The sequence below is a fragment of the Canis lupus genome, chromosome 1 (assembly GCF_003254725.2).
Source record: "Canis lupus dingo isolate Sandy chromosome 1, ASM325472v2, whole genome shotgun sequence".
Taxonomy (NCBI): Eukaryota; Metazoa; Chordata; class Mammalia; order Carnivora; family Canidae; genus Canis; species Canis lupus.
The window spans coordinates 113,330,095-113,349,848 of record NC_064243.1 but is presented as its reverse complement, the minus strand read 5'-3'; the positions used below and the strand labels follow the sequence as shown (position 1 = coordinate 113,349,848).

The 19,754-nt window shown below is 48.7% G+C and overlaps 1 protein-coding gene across 1 annotated transcript in view; it reads left to right on the top strand.

Annotated features, from left to right (window-relative positions):
* SPTBN4 (spectrin beta, non-erythrocytic 4) overlaps positions 1 to 19,754 on the top strand; it is a 77,104-nt gene that overhangs the window by 6,831 nt on the left and 50,519 nt on the right. The window contains exons 4-8 of the mRNA XM_025424953.3: positions 10,599 to 10,750; positions 11,734 to 11,907; positions 15,318 to 15,409; positions 16,395 to 16,475; positions 17,907 to 18,022. Of these exons, the coding sequence (XP_025280738.3) occupies positions 10,599 to 10,750; positions 11,734 to 11,907; positions 15,318 to 15,409; positions 16,395 to 16,475; positions 17,907 to 18,022 (615 nt within the window). The remainder of the gene's footprint in view (positions 1 to 10,598; positions 10,751 to 11,733; positions 11,908 to 15,317; positions 15,410 to 16,394; positions 16,476 to 17,906; positions 18,023 to 19,754) is intronic.

The window sequence follows — 19,754 nt, the reverse complement described above, 5'->3', positions numbered from 1 at the left end:
ATAAATATAGTATCCTGAAGCATGTACCCCTTTGTGTCTGACTTCATTCACTCAACACTGTGCTTATGAGGGTCATCCATGTCTACCTGTATTTGTAGAATGTTCCTTTTCATCACTGTATAGTATTCCACAGTGTGAATATGCCATAGTTTATCCATTCACCTGTTGATGAGCATTTGGGTTACTCTTCATTTGTGGCTATTACAAGCTAGACTATTGCATACTAGTAATTACTGATATTTCAAACTGTTACGAACTGTTGTTGCTTTAAACTTTCTAGCACCTGTTTTTTGGTGGGCCTAAGCACTGATTTCCATGGGGAGAAAAGTGCTGGGTCATAGGGGTAGGTGTATATCTAACTTTAGTGGAAACTACCAGTTTGTATCATTTTATATTTCTGTATATGAGGGATTCAGTTACTGTACATCGAACCCTTAGTATGGTCAGTCTTTTTAGTTTTAGTCATTCTGATGGGTGTGCATTTTATTGTGGTTTTAATTTACATTTTCCTGGTGACTAATAACAACTAATGAGGTGGAGCACCTTTTCAGGTGTCTAGTGACTATTTGGATAGCTTCCTGTGAAGTGCCTGTTCGGGTGCTTTGCCTATTTGCTTATTAATTTTCCTGCCTTTTTCTGATTGTTTTGTAGGAGTTCTTATATATCCTGATGCAAGTCCAGGATCTGTCAGATCTGTGTGTTGTGAATGTTTTCTCCTACTATGTGGCTTGTCTTTTTATTCTTTTAAAGTTGCCTTTTGAGGGAACCCTGGGTGGCGCAGCGGTTTGGCGCCTGCCTTCAGCCCAGGGCACGATCCTGGAGACACGGGATCGAATCCCACGTCGGGCTCCTGGTGCATGGAACCTGCTTCTCCCTCTGCCTATGTCTCTGCCTCTCTCTCTCTCCGTGTGTGACTATCATAAATTAAAAAAAATAAAAAAAATAAAAAGAGAGAGAGAGAGAGAAGGTGCATGAGCAGGGGGAGGGGCAGAGGAAGAGGGAGAAGCAGACTCCCTGCTGAGCAGGAAGCCTGAACTGGGGGTCTGTCTCAGGACCCCTAGATCACAACCCAAGTTGAAGTGTTAACCGACTGAGCCACCCAGGTACCCTGATGAACAGTATTTCGTAATTTAAATGTAGTCTAATTGGATAATTAAAAAAAAAAAAGATTTTATTTATTTATTCATGAGAGACACACAGAGAGAGGCAGAGACAGGCAGAGGGAGAAGCAGGTTCCATGCAGGAAGCCCAATTCAGGACTTGAACCCAGGACTCCAGGATCATGCCCTGAGCCAAAGGCAGACAGACGCTCAAACCCTGAGCCACCCAGGTGTCCCTAATTTGATCGTAATAATTATTTCCTGTGTGACTAACACTTGGTGTCTTAAGAAATCTTTGCTGGGGCACCTGGGTGGCTCAGTGGTTGAGTGTCTGCCTTTGGCTCAGGTCAGGTTGTGATCCTGAGGTCGAGGGATTGAGTCCCGCATCGGGCTCCCTACATGGAGCCTGCTTCTCCCTCTGCCTGTGTCTCTGCCTCTCTCTCTGTGTCTCTCATGAATAAATAAAAATAAAATATTAAAAAAAGAGAAATCTTTGCCTACTTCAAGGTCATGGAGATTTTTTGGTTTTCTTCTAAAAGTCATATTTATTCCTTTCACATTTAGATTTATAAGCCAGATGACATTTACTATATTTATTACTGTGTACAATGTGGAATGTCGGTCAGGGTTTGTTTTCTTTTTCCACATGAATATCCAGTTGACTCAGTTCCATTTATTGGAAAGGCTTTCTTTTCCCTACTGAACTGCAATTTCACTTTGTTATAAATCTGAGAGCCCTGTATGGGCTTGTGCATGCAAGTATTGCTAGTTGATGCAGGTTAGCATATTCTAGATTGCAGGTTTTTGTTTGTGTTTTTACATAAGCTCTAGGCCCAACATGGGGCTTGACCTCACAACCCTGAGATCAACCCTGCTCTGCCCACTGAGCCAGCCAGGTGGGCCTAAGTTTGAGTTTTTGCATTGTTCTTATTCAGCACTATGCCTTAAGACTCAGCCATGTGGGGGTGCCTGGGTGGCTCAGTCAGTTAAGCATCTGACTCGATTTCAGCTCCAGTTCATGATCTCAGGGTTGTGGGATCGAGCCAAGGGCTCCCTGTTGAGCATGGCGTCTGCTTGGGATTCTCTCTTCCTTCTCCCTCTGCCCCTCCCTACTTGTGCCCTCTTTCTCTCTCTCCCTCTAAAATAAAATTTTAGGGATCCCTGGGTGGCGCAGCGGTTTGGCGCCTGCCTTTGGCCCAGGGCGCGATCCTGGAGACCCAGGATCGAGTCCCACATCGGGCTCCCAGTGCATGGAGCCTGCTTCTCCCTCTGCCTGTGTCTCTGTGCCTCTCTCTCTCTGTGACTATCATAAATAAAAAAATAAATAAATAAATAAATAAAATAAAATAAAATATTAAAAATCTAAAAAAAAAAAAAAAGAAAGAAAAAAGACTCAGCTGCTGCTCCTAACTGCTGCATGGAGTCTATTGCGTGAACTCACCATATTCGATTTTCCTAACAATGGACAATGAGGCTGTCTCCAACCCCCAACCTGCCTGTACCCCTTACCCCCCAGTAGCATTGGATGGAACACCTTCATACATGCTCCTTATGTGTAGAAGAGTTTATGGGACATATGCACAGAGAAAGAACTTCTGTGTCATGGGGGTATGCCCTAATTTGACTCTGATAACTTCCCAGTTAGCTGCCCTAGTCTATAACTCCCACCAGTAGGCTTGAGGGGCAGTTATGAGGTCCCCACATTTCCTCTACTTGGTATCCTCCAGCTTCCTAACTTTCCTCAGACCAGGAGCCAAGCATCATTAACATACTAAATGTCACTATATCCTTTCCCCTTAGCCAACAATGGATAAGAGTTAGTTATTTTTCAGCTTTACAAAGGTCTCCGTGTATTTAAGATACAAATACATTGAAATCTTATTCTAAGGAAATGTATTTTGCTTGTGACTGGTGATTTCCACAGTGGAGAAGAATATATAAATGACAACTCAATGTGAGCACAATGGCAGAGGTAGGACAGTTGTCATTTGGCTTGGAGCCTTGACAACCCAAAGGTATGGGTGCCAGCTAGAGTCCCAGCAGGAAGCAGATGGCTCTCCTCAAGGGGGTAAAATTGAGGAGAACTAAATGAAGGGACTAATTACAGAGGTGTGGCCAGGGCTACGGGAACCTACAAACTACGAGGCCAGTGGACACCCCAGGGACTGGAGCAGGTCAGGGAGTGGTGAGAGGGCCGAGGCCTCCCGAGCTGGGGATGTAGGGAGAGAATAAGGCACTGCTGACAGCTTTCAGTTCATGTAGAGAGGTAATAAATTCCTCAGCCCTTCTTTCTCCTCTTTTTCCCCCTATTTATTTATTTATTTATTTGAGAGAGAGAACGTGGAGGGAGGAACAGAGGGATAGGGAGAAAGAATCTCAAGCAGACTCTGACCTGAGCACATAGCCCAACTTGGGGCTCCAGGCTCGATCCTAGGACCCTAAGATCATGACCTGAGCTGAAATCAAGAGTCAGACACTCAACCCATAGAGCCACCCGGGTGTCCCATTCCTTTCTCCTCTGATCTCTTTCTAGTCAAACCCAACAGAAAGTCTGAGGCCTTTGAGGGCCGTGGAGCCCATTCATAGAGTCTGCACCAGCAGCCTCCCTGGGCCCAGAGCTCAAGCAGAACAGTAGGGGTGGTGCCAGAGGGGCAACGGAAGACACCCTACATGGTAGCCAAACACACTCCCCAGCACAGTAAACATTCAGTGTCATCTTAGGTCAGAAGTGGCACTCTGGGACATATCTGGTTTCACCTCCACTGTGTGGTTTTTTTTTTCTTTTTTTAAAGATTTGTTTATTTATTTTAGAGAGAGAGCAAGGGAGAGTGCATGCACATGGGAGTGCGGGGAGGGGCAGAGGAAGAGAATCTTCCAGCAGACTCCCTGCTGAGCGTGGAGCCCAACAGAGGGCTGATGTCACAACACATGAGATCACGAGCTGAGCTGAAACCAAGAGTGTGAGACTGAGCCACCCAGGCGCCCCACTCCCACTGTGTTTTCTACAAACACAAATCGGTTGCCAGTATTTAAAAATAGGGAGATTTTTGGGGCACCTGGGTAACTCAGTGGTTGAGTGTCTGCCTTCAGCTCAGGTCATGATCCAGGGGTCCTGGGATCGAGTCCCTCATCAGGCTTTCTGCAGGGAGCCTGCTTCTCCCTCTGCCTATGTCTCTGCCTCTCTCTGTGTGTCTCTCATGAATAAATAAATAAAATCTTTGGGACACCTGGGTGGTTCAGTGGTTGGGCGCCTGCCTTTGGCTCAGGTTGTGATCCCGGGATCCAGGATCGAGTCCCACATCGGGCTCCCTGAAAGGAGCCTGCTTCCCCCTTTGCCTATGTCTCTGCCTCTTTCTCTCTCTCTCAGTCTGTGTCTCTCATGAATAAATAAATCTTAAAAAAATAAAATATTTAATAAATAGATAAAAAATAAGGAGACTTTGTCTTTAAAAATCCAGATTTGGGAGATCCCTGGGTGGCTCAGCGGTTTAGCGCCTGCCTTTGGTCCAGGGCACGATCCTGGAGTCCCAGGATCGAGTCCCGTGTTGGGCTCCCTGCATGGAGCCTGCTTCTCCCTCTGCCTGTGTCTCTGCCTCTCTCTGTCTCTATGTCTATCATGAATAAAGAAAAAAGAAAATCTTTTAAAAAATCCATATTTGGGGCTCCTCGTGGAATATCAAATGATACAGCAACTCAGGGATACAGTTCCTGGGAGGCTGCAGTCACAGGGGCTGTGTGTGGCCACTGCCCCTGATCTAGGGCCTAGTTTTCTCAATTTCAGGGCCTGCCTGGCCTGTGTGGGTGTTTCCACTCTGGACCCCTGTTCCATGCTAGCAAGACTATAGTCACAAGACCCAAAATTTCATGGTATCCTGCTTTATGAAGTCACCATCCGGATGGTCCAGGAAATGTTTCTATTAGTTTTCTTTGGATATCATCAAAGTGAAATTACAAAATAAAAAATATATTCTCATGGATCTCTGTCTTCCAAGTATGAGTTCCCAAACACTCAGGATCCCTCAGAATCCATTGACTTAGTCCAGACCCCTCGTTTTGAAAATGGAGGCCCAAAGAGGAGACGTGTTCACTTGAAGTCAAACAGTGCCTTATCAATAGAGGCAGAATTGAATGCACTTGTCCTCACTCAGCGCCACACTTGGGGGGGGGGGGGCGGTGCACAGAAGGTCCACTTTGGCTTCAGCATTGGCCAAAATCTGCTATTTGGCTAGGGCACCAGTGATTGGAAGGCAGCATAACCCAAAACTTAATTCAGCGTCTATTCTGTTACCACTTCCTGGTGTGTGATTGATGTTCAGGTGCTCACACGAGTCCCCATCCTCTCCACACAGCACAAAACGTGCATTTAAACAAACAAGATATCTCACATGGATTTACTATTCATTTCTGCATATTCACTTTCAAATTACAGGTAAACATTCAAGATCTGGTTTCAAGTAAAAAAAAAAATACAGGTCCCTCAGTGGATATTTTTTAACAATGTATATATATTTTCACTGCCAGATTCAAATGCAATATTTAATATTACAAAAGAGGATGCCTAAAAAAACAAAAAACAAAAAACAAAAACAAAAACAAAAAACAAAAGAGGATGCCTGGCTGGCTCAGTCGGTAGAGCATGAGACTCTTGATCTTGGGGTCATGAGTTTGAGCCCCATGTTGGGGGTAGAGTTTATTTAATACAAAATAATAATACTACGGGGCGCCTGGGGTGGTTCAGTTGGTTAAGCGTCTGACTCTTGATTTTGGCTGAGATGATGATCTCCGGGTCATGGGATCAAGCCCCTTGTTGGGCTCTGTGCTCAGAGGGGAGTCTGCTTGAAATTCTCTCTCCCTCTACTCTTCTCCCTCACTACTCGCTAGCTCATGCTCTCTCTCTCATAAATGAATAAATAAATAAAATCTTTATAAAAACAATATTACAAAAGGTAAATTTTATGCAAAAAATTGTTGAGAGATTTTTAAATGGTTAAAAAGGGAAAGAGACTGGCTCTACAAATCTTGCTTCCTGCACTCATAGGAAACTTAAAAGCATGATAGCTAAGTTATTTAGTAATGAAATGCTAAGCATATGGTGCAGCTGAACTGCTGCAACAAACCGACCCAGCGATGCAGTGGCTTAAAGGAGACAGAAGCTTACTTCTCCCTCCTGCATAATCCTGACAGGAGCAGCCTCGTGGGTTAGGGAGGCTCTGCTCTGAGCAATGAGTATGGCTTCCAGCTTTCTTCTTCTACTCTGTGCCCTCTGGACCTTGTGTTCAAGCTTGTGCGAGTTAGGGAAAGAGAAAGGAAGGCCAGGCATTAGTTTACTGTTCTGGTAACACTTTATTTTTTAAAAAATATTTTATTTATTTATTCATGAGAGACACAGAGAGAGGCAGAGACACAGACAGAGGGAGAAGCAGGCTCTTTGCATGGAGCTCAATGTGGGATTCGATCCCAATGTGGGATCATGCCCTGAGCCAAAGGCAGAAGCTCAACCGCTGAGCCACCCCAGGTGTCCCTGGTAATACTTTAAATTAAGAAATAATGATAGATTCACATGAAGTTGCAAAGGAAGTACAGATGATAAAAAGACTCACCCAGGGGATCCCTGGGTGGCTCAATGGTTTAGCACCTGCCTTCGGCCCAGGATGTGACCCTGGAGTTCCGGAATCGAGTCCCACATCGGGCTCCCTGCATGGAGCCTGCTTCTCCTTCTGCCTGTGTCTCTCTGTCTCATGAAAAAATAGATAAAATCCTAAAAAAAAAAAAAAAAAAAGACTCACCCAGGGTGCCTGGGTCGCTCAGTGGGTTAAGCATCTGGCTTTTGGTTTCAGCTCAGGTCATAATCTCATGGGTCATGGAATCGAGCCCCACGTTGGGCTCCATGCTCAGTGTAGAGTCTGTTTGTCTCTCTCTCTCTGCTCCTCTCTGGCTTGTGCTTTCTCTCTCTCATACTCTCTCTCAAATAAATAAAATCTTTTTTAAAAAATTGAAGACTTGCCTAATTTAAACTTTTTATTTTATTTTTTTTAAAGATTTTATTTATTCATTTATGAGAGACACACACAGAGAGAGAGAGAGAGAGAGAGGCAGAGACACAGGCAGAGGGAGAAGCAGGCTCCATACCGGGAGCCCGATGCAAGACTCAATCCCGGGACTCCAAGATCACGCCCTGGGCCAAAGGCAGACTTAGACCGCCAAGCCACCCAGGGATCTCCTAAATTTTTTTTTTTTTTAAAGATCTACTTGATTTGGGATCCCTGGGTGGCGCAGCGGTTTAGTGCCTGCCTTTGGCCCAGGGCGCGATCCTGGAGACCCGGGATCGAATCCCACGTCGGGCTCCCGGTACATGGAGCCTGCTTCTCCCTCTGCCTGTGTCTCTGCCTCTCTCTCTCTCTCTCTGTGTGCGTGTGACTATCATAAAAAAAAAAATCTACTTGATTTATTCATGAGAGACACACAGAAAGAGGCAGAGACATAGGCAGAGGGAGAAGCAGACTCCCTGCGGAGAATCTAATACGGGACCTGATCCCAGGACCTCAGGACCATGACCTGAGCCGAAAGCAGATGCTCATCCACTGAGCCACCCAGGTATCCCTAAACTTTTTTAAAAAATATTTTATTTACTTATTCATGAGAGACACACAGAGAGAGGCATAGACATAGGGAGAGGGAGAAGTAGGCTCCCTGTGGGGAGCCTGATGCAGGACTCTATCCCAGGACTTTGGGATCACAACCTGAGCCAAAGGCAGATGCTCGACTACTGAGCCACCCAGATGCCCAAGACTCACCTAATTTAAGAACAGGCGAGGGATTTGCATAGATGTCTCTCCCAGGAGGATACACAAATGGCCAATAAACACATGGGAAGATACCATCATAGGTCACCAGGGAAATGCAAATCAGAACCGCATTGAGACACCACTTCATACCACTGGAATGGCTGTGATCAAATGGGAAAATAGCAAGGAGTGTTGAGGACATGGGGACACTGGGACCCTCATACCTCACTGGTGGGAATGTAAGATGGTGCAGCCACTTTGGAAAACAGTCGGCAGTTCCTCAAAAGGTTAATCATAGGGGCACCCAGGTGGCTCAGCCGATTGAGTGTCTGACTCAATTTCAGCTTAGGTCATGATTTCAGGGTTGTCATATCGAGCCCTGCATCAGGCTTTGCGCTGAGTGGGGAGACTGCTTGCGATTCTCTCTATCCCTCTCCCTCTGCCCCTCTCCCTCCTTGTGCACTCCTCTCTCTCTCTCAAATAAATATTTTTTTCTAAAAAAAGGTTAATCATAGAGTTGCCATAGAATCCAACCATTTCACTCCCCAGCATATAGTCAAGATTGTTGAAAACACAAAGACTTGTATGTACATAAATGTTCACAGCTGCATTATTCATAACAGCCACAAAGTGGAAACAACCCCACTGTCCACTGGTGAACAGATGAGTAAAATGTAGGATGTCCAGAGAATAGAATATTATGTAGCCATAAAAAATAAAGTACTGATACATGCCACAATGTGGATAAACCTTGAAAACATGCTAAGCTAAATAAGCCAGACACCCAAAAAGCTCATATATTGTATGATTTCATTTATATGAAATGTCCAGAATAGGTAAATCCATAGAAACAGAGAGTAAGTTAATAGCTTCCTAGGGCAGGATGCCTGGGTGGCTCAGCAGTTGAGCGTCTGCCTTCGGCCCAGGGTGTAATCCTGGAGTCCTGGGATTGAGTCCCACATTGGGCTCCCTGCATGGAGCCTGCTTCTCCCTCTGCCTGTGTCTCTGCCTCTCTCTCTGTGTGTCTCTGATGAATAAATAAATTAAATCCTAAAAATAATAGTTTCCTAGGGCTGGGAGAAGGGGGAGTGGGGGAGTGACTGCTCGTGGGCACAGGGTTTTTTCTTGGAGGGTTGAGCATGTTCTGGTATTAGATGGTGATGTGAAAATACTAAAAATCAGTGAATTTATACTTTGAAAGGGTGAATTTTATAGTATGTGAATTATAGCTCATAGTAAAGCTGTTATAAAAGAGAGAGAGAGAGAGAGAGAGAGAGGGCAGCCCAGGTGGCTCAGCAGTTTAGTGCTGCCTTCGGCCCAGGGCGTGGTCCTGGAATCCTGAGTAGGGCTCCCTGCATGGAGCCTGCTTCTCCCTCTGCCTGTGTCTCTGCATCTCTCTCTCTCTGTCTCTCATTAATAAATAAATAAATACATACATACATAAATCTTTAAAAAAATAAATAAGAGAGAGAGAGAAGCCCCTGGATGGCTCAGTTGGTTAAGCATCCCGCACTGCACTTGATCTCAGCTCAGGTCTTGATCTCAGGGTGGTGAGTGGTGAGTTCGAGCCCCACCTTGGCCTCCATGCTGGTTGTGGAGCCTACTTAAAAAAAAAAAAAAAAAAAAAAAGATAGTAGGAGCGGCTTCCAAGCAATGTTTTTGTCAGTGAGGCAGCAGTTGAGGAGTTGTACACATTCTCCCCCCACACCCGTTGGCAGTCACATGCCTACTACTATGCACCCTAGGGATGTGGGAGACTCAGGATCTAGCTGGCAGTCTAACTACCGCAGAGTGGGGAGTTCGAGGGTGTGTGTGACATGGTCCCTTGTCATGGAGGGGGCATTCCTTCTAGCATATTCCTTCCTCTTCATCCCCCACACCTCGTCAGTGCCATGTCTAATTTTTTCATCAGTGACTAACTCTCCATTGTGTCCCCTTCCCCCATCTCCAGCTTCTGCCCTGATTTGTCCTCTCTTTCGAGAGTCACTTCCCCAGTGTCCCCCCTGAGCTGCCATTCTTGCCCTCTCTGACCTACCCTCCCCACAGTAGCCAGAGGTGTTCCTGAAACACAACTCTCATTCTGTCCTGCCCCCCTCCTTAGCTTTCCACAGCCCCCTAGTGTATTATCTGGGTCCCACTAAACTGAGCTCTGGGAGGGAAGGCCTCTGTCTATACTCAGAGCCTAGAACAGTGCGGAGCACATACTAGGTGGTCAAATATGTATTGATTGCATGAATAGGGCCAACTGGGATGAGGATCAAGGAAGGCTGGGGGGCCTGGGGGGCTCAGTCGGTTAAGCGTCTGCCTTTGGCTCAGGTCATGATCACCAGGTGCTGGGATCTAGTGTTAGGATCCGAGTCCCTGCTCAGTGGGGAGTCTGCTTCTCCCTCTCCCTCTGCCCCTCCCCGCTGCTTGTGTTTTCTCTCTTAAGTAAATAAATAAAATCTCTGGGGGGGGGGGAAGAGAGAGAGAGAGAGAGAGAGAGAATCAGAGAAGGCTTTTTGTGGAAGTGATATCTCAGGAAAGCTCTAAGACCTGTCTCCAGGTGCGCAGGGAAGGGTAGGCAGGGCGTCCCAGGTAGGAGGAGCCGTCCGTCGGTGCCAAGCCCTGACTGTTGTTGCAGAGCTGGGGTCTGGGCGGGAGTGGAGGGCTGGGGAGAAGCTGCGGGGGGCGGGTACAGGGGTGCGGGGGCTCATCAGAGCCTGTCTTTCAGACGAGCGCGAGGCCGTGCAGAAGAAGACCTTCACCAAGTGGGTGAACTCGCACCTCGCCCGCGTTGGCTGCCACATCGCGGACCTCTACGCCGACCTCCGGGACGGCTTTGTGCTCACGCGGCTCCTGGAAGTGCTGTCCGGGGAGCAGCTGGTGAGGGGACCCGGGGCCCGGCGGCGGGGGGCGGCCCTGGGATCCCGGGCAGGGCTGTGACCCGGGGCGGCTAACTTCCCAGAAGGGCGGGTGGGCTAGCGCCCCCGTTATCCAGGGGGCGGGGCTAAGGCGCGGGGCGGGGCCTGGTGAGCCTGGGGGCGTGGCTGGGAACTGCCGCGGGTAACATGGACCGTGAAGGCCGCGGTTCCTGCGGACTCGGGGCTTGGGATGGGGAGTAGTGCTGTTGCAAGACGTCTGGCTATAAAATAGGGGCAGGACCCTGTTGCAGGGGGTCTATGGATGAGGGTGCCGTGGTCATCGGGAGGGGAGGCCCGGGTCATGGAACTATGGGGAACGAAACAGGACCCTGGTATGAGTCTGGCTTGTGTGGGTTGCAGCTGTATTTCTGGGCTTGGGTGAGGCTTCATCGCAAAGGGTGGGATTCTGAGGGAGCTAGAGATTTATTAAAGGAGCTCAGAAACCGTGAGTGGCACGGCTATAGAACAGAAACAAACGCCCCTGGAAGTAATAGTGCAATAAACGAGGGGAGACCTGGGGGAATGGGCGTGGCTCCAAGCAAGGGCCCGGCGGGGAGGCAGGGGGTGTGTGGCCATGGAACTGGGGGCCACGCCGAGGGGGCCTGGACAGAGATCCAGGGGGAGGGACGAGTTGCAGCTTCTTAAGAGGCTTCTTAAGAGGTGTGGCTACCAGGTCGGAGGCGGAGCTTCAGTAGAGTGGGTGGGGTCAGGAACTAGAATAAGCCTCGAAGGGACGGACCCTTGAAAGGGGTCTGGCTCTGGGAAGGGGCAGGGCTCCTTCAAAAGGATTGGGTCCTAGGTCTTTGAAAAGACGGGGGGGGCGTGGCTTGGGCTTGGCCATCCAGGAGGCTTGGCCGTGAGGGGCGGCGTCTTTGGAAGGGGTGAGGCCTGGGGCACAGGGGACTTGGCCGGGCTGTCCACCTCCCAACGCGCCTGCCACCCTAGCCGAGGCCCACGCGCGGTCGCATGAGGATCCACTCGCTGGAAAACGTGGACAAGGCGCTGCAGTTCCTGAAGGAGCAGCGCGTGCACCTGGAAAACGTGGGCTCGCATGACATCGTGGATGGAAACCACCGGCTGACTTTGGGGCTAGTCTGGACCATCATCCTGCGCTTCCAGGTGATCCCCAAGTGACCCCTGCCCGGCCTTCCCCCGCCAAGGTGTGGCCTTAGGAGGGCATCTCCCACTCTCATTCATTCATCTCAAAAATTTTCCCAGTATGATGCGGGAATCCTATTCCAGGTGGTGGGGGTGAAAATTATGATAAAAATAACAATCATTATCACTACCGTCACTATGATAATTTATTTATACGTTTTTTTACTCCATTCCAGGCACTGTTCTAAGCACTTGGCATTTAATACACACAACAACCCCATAAATTAGGTACCGTTTATTACATTCTATGGTAAGGAAAGTGAAGCCAGAGAGGAGAAATAATATGTTCAAGGTCATACAGCTGGATAGTGGAGCTGGAATTCAAATCCAGGCAATTTTACTGTTCAGAAGCAAAATGGACAAATTTTCTTCTCTTTACTTTCTTTTTTTTTTAATCAACAAGCTTTCTGCCTTTATGGAGCTTACGTTGTGGTGGGTGAGACAGACAATAAACCAACCCTTAAGTAATTAAACTGGAGGTATATGAGAAAGGCATCAGCTCTAGGTAAGAGCTTTGCAAAAAAGAATACATTATGATAAGGCAGTAAAAGGAATACAAAATATCAGGTTGACGAGATTTTAGACTTGGTTGGAGAAGGGCTCTCTGAGAAGCTGGTGGTTGCATAACATGAAGATGAAGGGAGAAAGTATCCCAGGCAGGAGGCACAGCATATGCAAAGGCCCTGACTGGGGCAGGAAGGAGCTGGAATATTGGAGTTATAGAATGACCACTATGGCTAGAGAATAGGAAGCAAGGGGGAACCTGGGAGGAGATGAGGTCAGAGGAGTTGACAGGGTCTAGGTGATCTGCGATCAGCAGATTTTATTCTGTTTGAGATGGGGAGAAATTAGAGAGTTTTATCAAGAGGATGGCATAATCAGATTTAGACAGATCTCTTTGCATTGGGGGTGGTCGTCAAAATTGGGGGCTGGGAGGCCAGGGAAGAGACTGGAACTGGACTGGGAGATGCTGGGGCCACCCTGAGACAGTCCAAGGAGGAGGAATGGGTTTGAGGGACAATTCGGGACATGATGGTGGTAAAGGGTCTAGGACATCAGGATGAACATTTAGCAGTTCATTGGATCATGGGAATAGAGCTCAAGGGACGGGTGGGGGCTGGAGACAGACATGGGTATTGCCAAAACAAAATCAGGGAACAAGACTGGGGGTGAGGGATCACTGCTGGTGGCTGGAGCCCTTCCCTAGAGGTTGGGACCTCCTGGGAACCTAGTTTTTTTCCCTTAGAATCCAAATGCCAAACTCAGCTCTTGAGTCCAGGACCAAAGTCTCAAATACCCATTTGAGGCTCTTGAACCTGCTTTAGATTCTGGGTCACTAAGGACTTTATTAACACCTACTAAGTGCAATATAGCAGGAAACAAACATCCTGTGGTCCTGGAGCTTTTTTTTTTTTTTTTTTTTTTTTTTTAAGATTTTATTTATTTATTCATGAGAGACACAGAGAGAGGCAGAGACAGGCAGAGGGAGAAGCAGGCTCCCTGCGGGGAGCCCAATGGGGAACTTGATCCTAGGACCCCGGGACCATGACTTGAGCTGAAGGCAGACACTCAACCACTGAGCCTCTCAGGTGCTCCTAGTCCTGGAGCTTTTACAGGTTAGTGAGAGCATTAGTTGGCTAGGGCTCCTGTAACAAAATACCAGACTCAGTGGCTTAAACAAACAGAAATTTATTTTCTCAAGTTCTAAAAACTGGAAGTTCAAGATCAAGCTGCCAGCAGGGTCAGTTCCTACTGAGGCCTCTCTTCTTGGCTCACAGATGGCGACCTTCTCTGCATCCTCACATGGCCTCTTCCCTGTGTGTGCACATTTCTTGGGGTCTCTTCCTCTTCTTATAAGGACACCAGTCATTTTGGAGCTCCACCTGTATGGCCTTACTTAACCTTAATTATCTCCATAAAGGCCTAATTTTCAAATATAGTGATGTTTGGGGGTCAGAGCTTCCACTTACAAATTTTGAGGGGGGCACAATTCAGTCCACAATGAGGAGACAGTAAATCAGATGAATAAAGAAAATGTAGAGATGATGATAGATGCCAAGGAGATAATAAGGCAGAAAAGGAGGACGTGAAATTTGAGTAGACATACTTTGATTTAAAATCAAGTGGTTGGGGGGATTCCTGGGTGGCTCGGCAGTTTAGTGCCTGCCTTTGGCTTGGGCGCGACCCTGGAGTCCCGGGATCAAGTCCCATGTCAGGTTCCCAGCATGGAGCCTGCTTCTTCCTCTGCCTGTGTCTCTGCCTCTCTCTCTATATATATATATCTATCATGAATAAATAAATAAAATCTTTTAAAAAATAAAATAAAATAAAGTGGTTGGGGCTCAACAGTTAAGCAGCTGCCTTTGGCTCAGGTCATGATCTCAGGGTCATAGGATTGAGTCCCACGTCTGGCTCCCTGCTCAATGGGGAGCCTGCTTCTCCCTCTCCCTCCGCTGCTCCCCCTGCTTGTGCTCTCTCTGTCAAATAAATAAATAAAACTTAAAAAAAAATAAATAAGGGCCCCTGGGTGCCTCAGTGGTTGACGGTCTGCCTTTGGCTCAGGTCATGATCCCAGGGTCCTGGGATCCAGTACCGCATCAGACTCCCTGCAGGGAGCCTGCTTCTCCTTCCGCCTATGTCTCTGCCTCTCTCTATGTGTCTCTCATGAATAAATAAATAAAATATTTTTTTAAAAAATAAATAATAAAATAAAATAAAGTGGTTGGCAAAGCCCTCACTGAGAGGTGACAAGTGAATCAAGACATCAAGTTGGGGTGGAACCATGTGGGCCCCTGAGGGAAGGAATGGCCAGTGCAAAGGCCCTGAGGCAGGAGGATGCTAGTGATTTAATGAAGAGGACAGCAGGTCTCTAGAGCAGAGTAGGCTGCTCCAGAGTAGGTTGAAGATGAGGTCAAAAACTTCCTGAGGGGAAATTGACTTTTGCCATGAGTGAGATGGACACCCTGAGGGTCTTGAGGCTGAGAGGCATGTGATCTGATCCAGGTGGTCACAGGGTTCCTCTCTGCTATTAGAATAGACTGTAGGGGCAGGAGCAGGGAGACCAGCCTGGAGGTGACTGCACTAGCCCAGGCTGGAAATGATGGTGGCTTGAATCAGGGAAGTGGCCCAGAAACCAAAGTATGGAGGCCTCCCTAGAAACTGAGACCCTAGTCCACAACTACCTCCCCTAATTGTAAACATTGCAAAACACTCCAGATCCCACTCTCCTCCTCCTGAACCCCCAACCCCAGCCCAAAGCTGCCTCCCTCATCTCCTCTGTCACCTACCACCCTCCCTGGCCGCAGGGTACGCCCGTGGCCCCCAGGCTCGTGTCCTCCAGGTCCCGGCAGCCATGTTGTTTCTCCTCACAGATTCAAGTCATCAAAATCGAGACTGAGGACAACAGAGAGACCCGCTCAGCCAAGGATGCACTGCTCCTGTGGTGTCAGATGAAGACAGCTGGGTAAGCATACATTCCCCCTGCCCCACCAGGCCCCTAACCTAATCTTGAGGGTTCCTTCTGGGACTGGAGTATAGGGGACAGCCCAAGCCCTCAGGGTCAAAAGTTACATCTGAAGTTAGTGAACTGGTAACTCTTCTGACCTTGACAAATAAACCCCTGTAACAATCTGGAAGGTCTGGTTCAAATGTCCAACTTGGGCTCCTCGGAGCACCATGCTGGATAGTAGTGGACTGTCCCCATCCTGCCCCCTTCGGTCCCCCCACCTCAGGAGGCCTCATGTGCACCTATGTGGACACCCCAGCCCTATTCCTGAGCTGTGGCCGACCCCCACTCCGAAAGCAGCCACCTCTCAGCCTAAGAGTGTGCACAATGGGGCTCGGGCAGCTCCCGTGAGGAGTTCAGGCTTCTGGTACCTTCAGTGGGGCTGAGAAGGGAGCTGTGTAGCTCTGCTGGGGAGTCCCCAAGAGCCCCAGCTCTCCACCCTCTGCCCTGTGGGGGGCCGTGGCCTGGAACTCAAGGGCTCCTGGAGAGCTGCCCCTGGGAGGAAGAGGGGGCAGGTATGGATGGAGACTGGGCTCTCTGGTGCTCAGCCTTCTGGGGGCCGGCTGGCTGGCTCTTTCACTGTGTCTTGTGTTTACTTCTATGTCTGCTTTCCCTTGTTCCTATCTCTCCCTCCCCCTACTCTCTCCCCCCTTCTCTCTCCCTTCTCATCTCCTCCCTTCCCTTCTTTCTTTCCCCATCTCTGTCTGTATCCTGTTTTCTCTCCATCTCTCTTTCTATCTCCCTGCCATCTCCCTGCCTCAATTGATCTATCTATCTATCTATCTATCTATCTATCTATCTATCTATCATCTATCATCATCATCATCTATCCACCCTCCCATCCATCCATCCCTGTCTATCTCTCTCTCTCTCTCCCTTCCTCCCTCTTTTTCCTCCCAACTATCTCCATCTCTGCCTCTGTCTCTCCTTTCTATGCTTCCAGTTACCCTGAGGTAAACATCCAGAATTTCACCACCAGCTGGAGGGATGGCTTGGCCTTCAACGCGCTCATTCACCGGCACAGGTACCCACTGACCTGGCGCAGCCCGGCCCTGCCCTGCACCCCCACTCCGGGTCCCTTGGGTACACACATGCCTGTACATGTGTGCATGCAGATGACACACATAGATGCGAGGACCCATCCCTTCATACGCACGCCCTTCACACTTATACAAGGCACACACCCCTGCAGAACCCCATCCAGGCCATGTACTCTGTGTGTGCATGGAAACACACGTACGTACCATCATGCAAATGTGTATACACACTTATACTCATGCACATACACAGCCCATGCCTGCTACTTCCAGGCTCCCAGGGCAGAGAGCTCACTCCCCTTGGACTGTCCTCTCTGGTGTGGGCACAGTGCCCCCTCTCATCAGAAAGTCTTTCTTCTAGGGGAGCCCCAGAGCCCCCCTTCTGTTTCCCTACACACCTACCTTTCACACCTGACGGCCTGCCGCTGAATTGGCTGAGGGGTGGGTATCCAGACAAATTGCCCCCATGTCATGATCATCCACATGACAGATTAGGGAAACTGAGGCCCCAAGCCTGGGAAAAACATGCTCTAGTGTGGTGGGAGTGGAACCCAGCCTTTTCTGCCAGAGACACATGTTCACTCACAAGCCTTGCCTGTCATGCATATGCACCCATACACTTGGGGAGACCCAGCCCGACCCCCACAGCCAGAAACCCACCAGCTCTACCCAATGGCAAGATTGGTTGAGCGCTTCCTGTATGCCTGGGATTGTTCTCGGTGCTTTCAATAAGTCATTTAATATTCAGTGAGCCTGAGGCACCTGGGTGGCTCAGTGGTTGAACGTCTGCCTTTGAATCAGGGACTGATCCTAGAGTCCTGGGATAGAGTCCTGGGATCGAGTCCTGCATCAGGCTCCCCACAGGGAGCCTACTTCTCCCTCTGCCTATGTTTGCCTCTCTCTATGTGTCTCTCATGAATAAATAAATAAAATCTTTTTTTTTTTTTTTTTTAAATAAATAAAATCTTAAAAAAATATATTCAGTGAGCCTGTGAGACAGATGCTAGTAGTCTAGTAGTATTATCTCCACTTTACAGATGAGAAAACTGAGGCATGGAGAGACAAAATAGCTTACCCAGTTTGACAGCCAGGAAGTAGTCGAGCTGCAGTGTGAGCCCCATGGGCTGGCTGTAGACCTCACACTTTGAGCTGCTGTGTAATAATACTGTTTAGAAACATGCTCAAGTAGACATGTGTGTTGTAAAGTCATTGTACACATGCCCTCATGCAGTTGTCACAGCCACAGAGGAATGCACAGACATGTACTGGCACACACCTTTCCCCTGGGCCAGGTGGCACCCCTCCTGCCCCTCGTCATGGTGGGGGGCGGCGCTCAGACAAGGATGGTGGCTCTCTGCCTGCTTGCCCACTGGCCCTGGAGCCTGCCTGCTGCCTGCCCACTCTGTGTCCCCACCCAGGCCCGATCTCGTGGACTTCAGCAAACTCACCAAGTCCAATGCCAACTACAACCTGCAGAGAGCCTTCCGCACAGCTGAGCAGCACCTGGGGCTGACGCGTCTGCTGGACCCTGAGGGTAAGCCCTGCACAACCCCAGCCCGACTAACTCTTGGGGGGATTTCTGACTCCAATGCCCACATCTACTCCATCCTGCTGCAACCCCATCCCAAACCCAAGGCGCTTGAAGTCCCAGCTCCTAGCCCCTCCCCTTCCTCATCTCCAATGCCTCCTCCTCCCTGGCTTCCAGTCCCTTCCTTGGCATCTCCATCTCCAACCTGAATCCCACCTTAACCCTCTCCCCTTCCCACGCCCACTCCCATCCCCAGTGAGCTCCCCCAAGCCCAACCCCCTTCCCTCCCTAGCTCCAGCCCCACCCCCAAGATTATCCCCCATCCCCATCCCCTGACTTCAGCTTCCCTCCTAATCCATGATCATGCCAACACCAATCTCCCCAGTCTCTGGAATAACAGCTGTTCCCTTTCTCTGAGCATCTGATGTGCCAAGCACATGGCCAGGGATTTTATTGAAACTTCTCCCCTTCATCCTCACGCTGACCTGGTTGGATAGAACTTATCTATCCTGTTTTTTTTTTTTAATTTTTATTTATTTATGATAGTCCCAGAGAGAGAGAGAGAGAGAGAGGCAGAGACATAGGCAGAGGGAGAAGCAGGCTCCATGCACCGGGAGCCTGATATGGGATTCGATCCCGGGTCTCCAGGATCGCGCCCTGGGCCAAAGGCAGGCGCCAAGCCACTGCGCCACCCAGGGATCCCTCTATCCTGTTTTAAAGTGATAGAGATGAAAGGCTCAGAGATATGAAGTCACTTGCCCAGCATCACACTGCAAACCAGCAAATGGGACTTCTGTAGTCTGTGCTCAGTGCCTGCCTGGCACATAGTGTTTGGTGGCTGTCAGTTTCATGAGTTGGTGAAGAGTAAAAGGCCAAGTGTAACACTGTGCATTCAGTGGGCAGATCAAAATGATCATTGGAATTCATTGAGTTTCTCCTCTGGGCCAGGGTATTCTTTCTAATACTTATAGGGCTCCCAGGTGGCAGGCACTGTCCTTACTGTTGTAATGGAGAAACTGAGGCTTAGAGAAGTTAGGCCTATTTCCTAAGGACATGCAGTGAGTAAGTGGTTGAACAGGGATTCAAGCACATGCTTCCTCCAAAGCCCATGTCCTTGACCTCTGACCTCATACACCATTAATACATTTAACAAATATTTATTGAACTCTTACAGTGTGCTGGGCATGGCTAGAACAATGGTGAAAAAAGATAGGCACAGGGGGGCCTGGGTGGCTCAGTCGGTTAAGTGGCTGCCTTCTGGCTCAGGTCATTATCCCAGAGTCCTGAGATTAAGCACCCCCCCTCCCCCAGTCAGGCTTCCTGCTCAATGGGGAGTCTGCTTCTCCCTCTCCCTCTGCTGCTCCCCCCCCCCCGCTGTGCTCTATCTTGCTCTCTCTCTGTCAAATAAATAAATAAAATTTTTACAAAGATAAATAAAAAAATATTTTAAAAAAGAAAAAGACAGGCACAGCCTTTGTGCTCATGAAGCTTGAACTCAAGATAAGGGCATGATCGCATAAATGAATATTTAATTGAAAATTATAAGTTCCAGGAGGAGTTCCAGGATAAGATGCCACGAGGAAGACTAACGGGGGAGGGGGGCAACTCTTCACAGGCTGAACAGGGAGGCTTATCTGAGGAAATGTGAGTTGAGCCCTGAAGGATGAGTGGGAGTTAGGCACACAGAAGAGGGAACATTGTTCTATATAGTGAAAACAGCATGTGCGGGCAGCCTGGG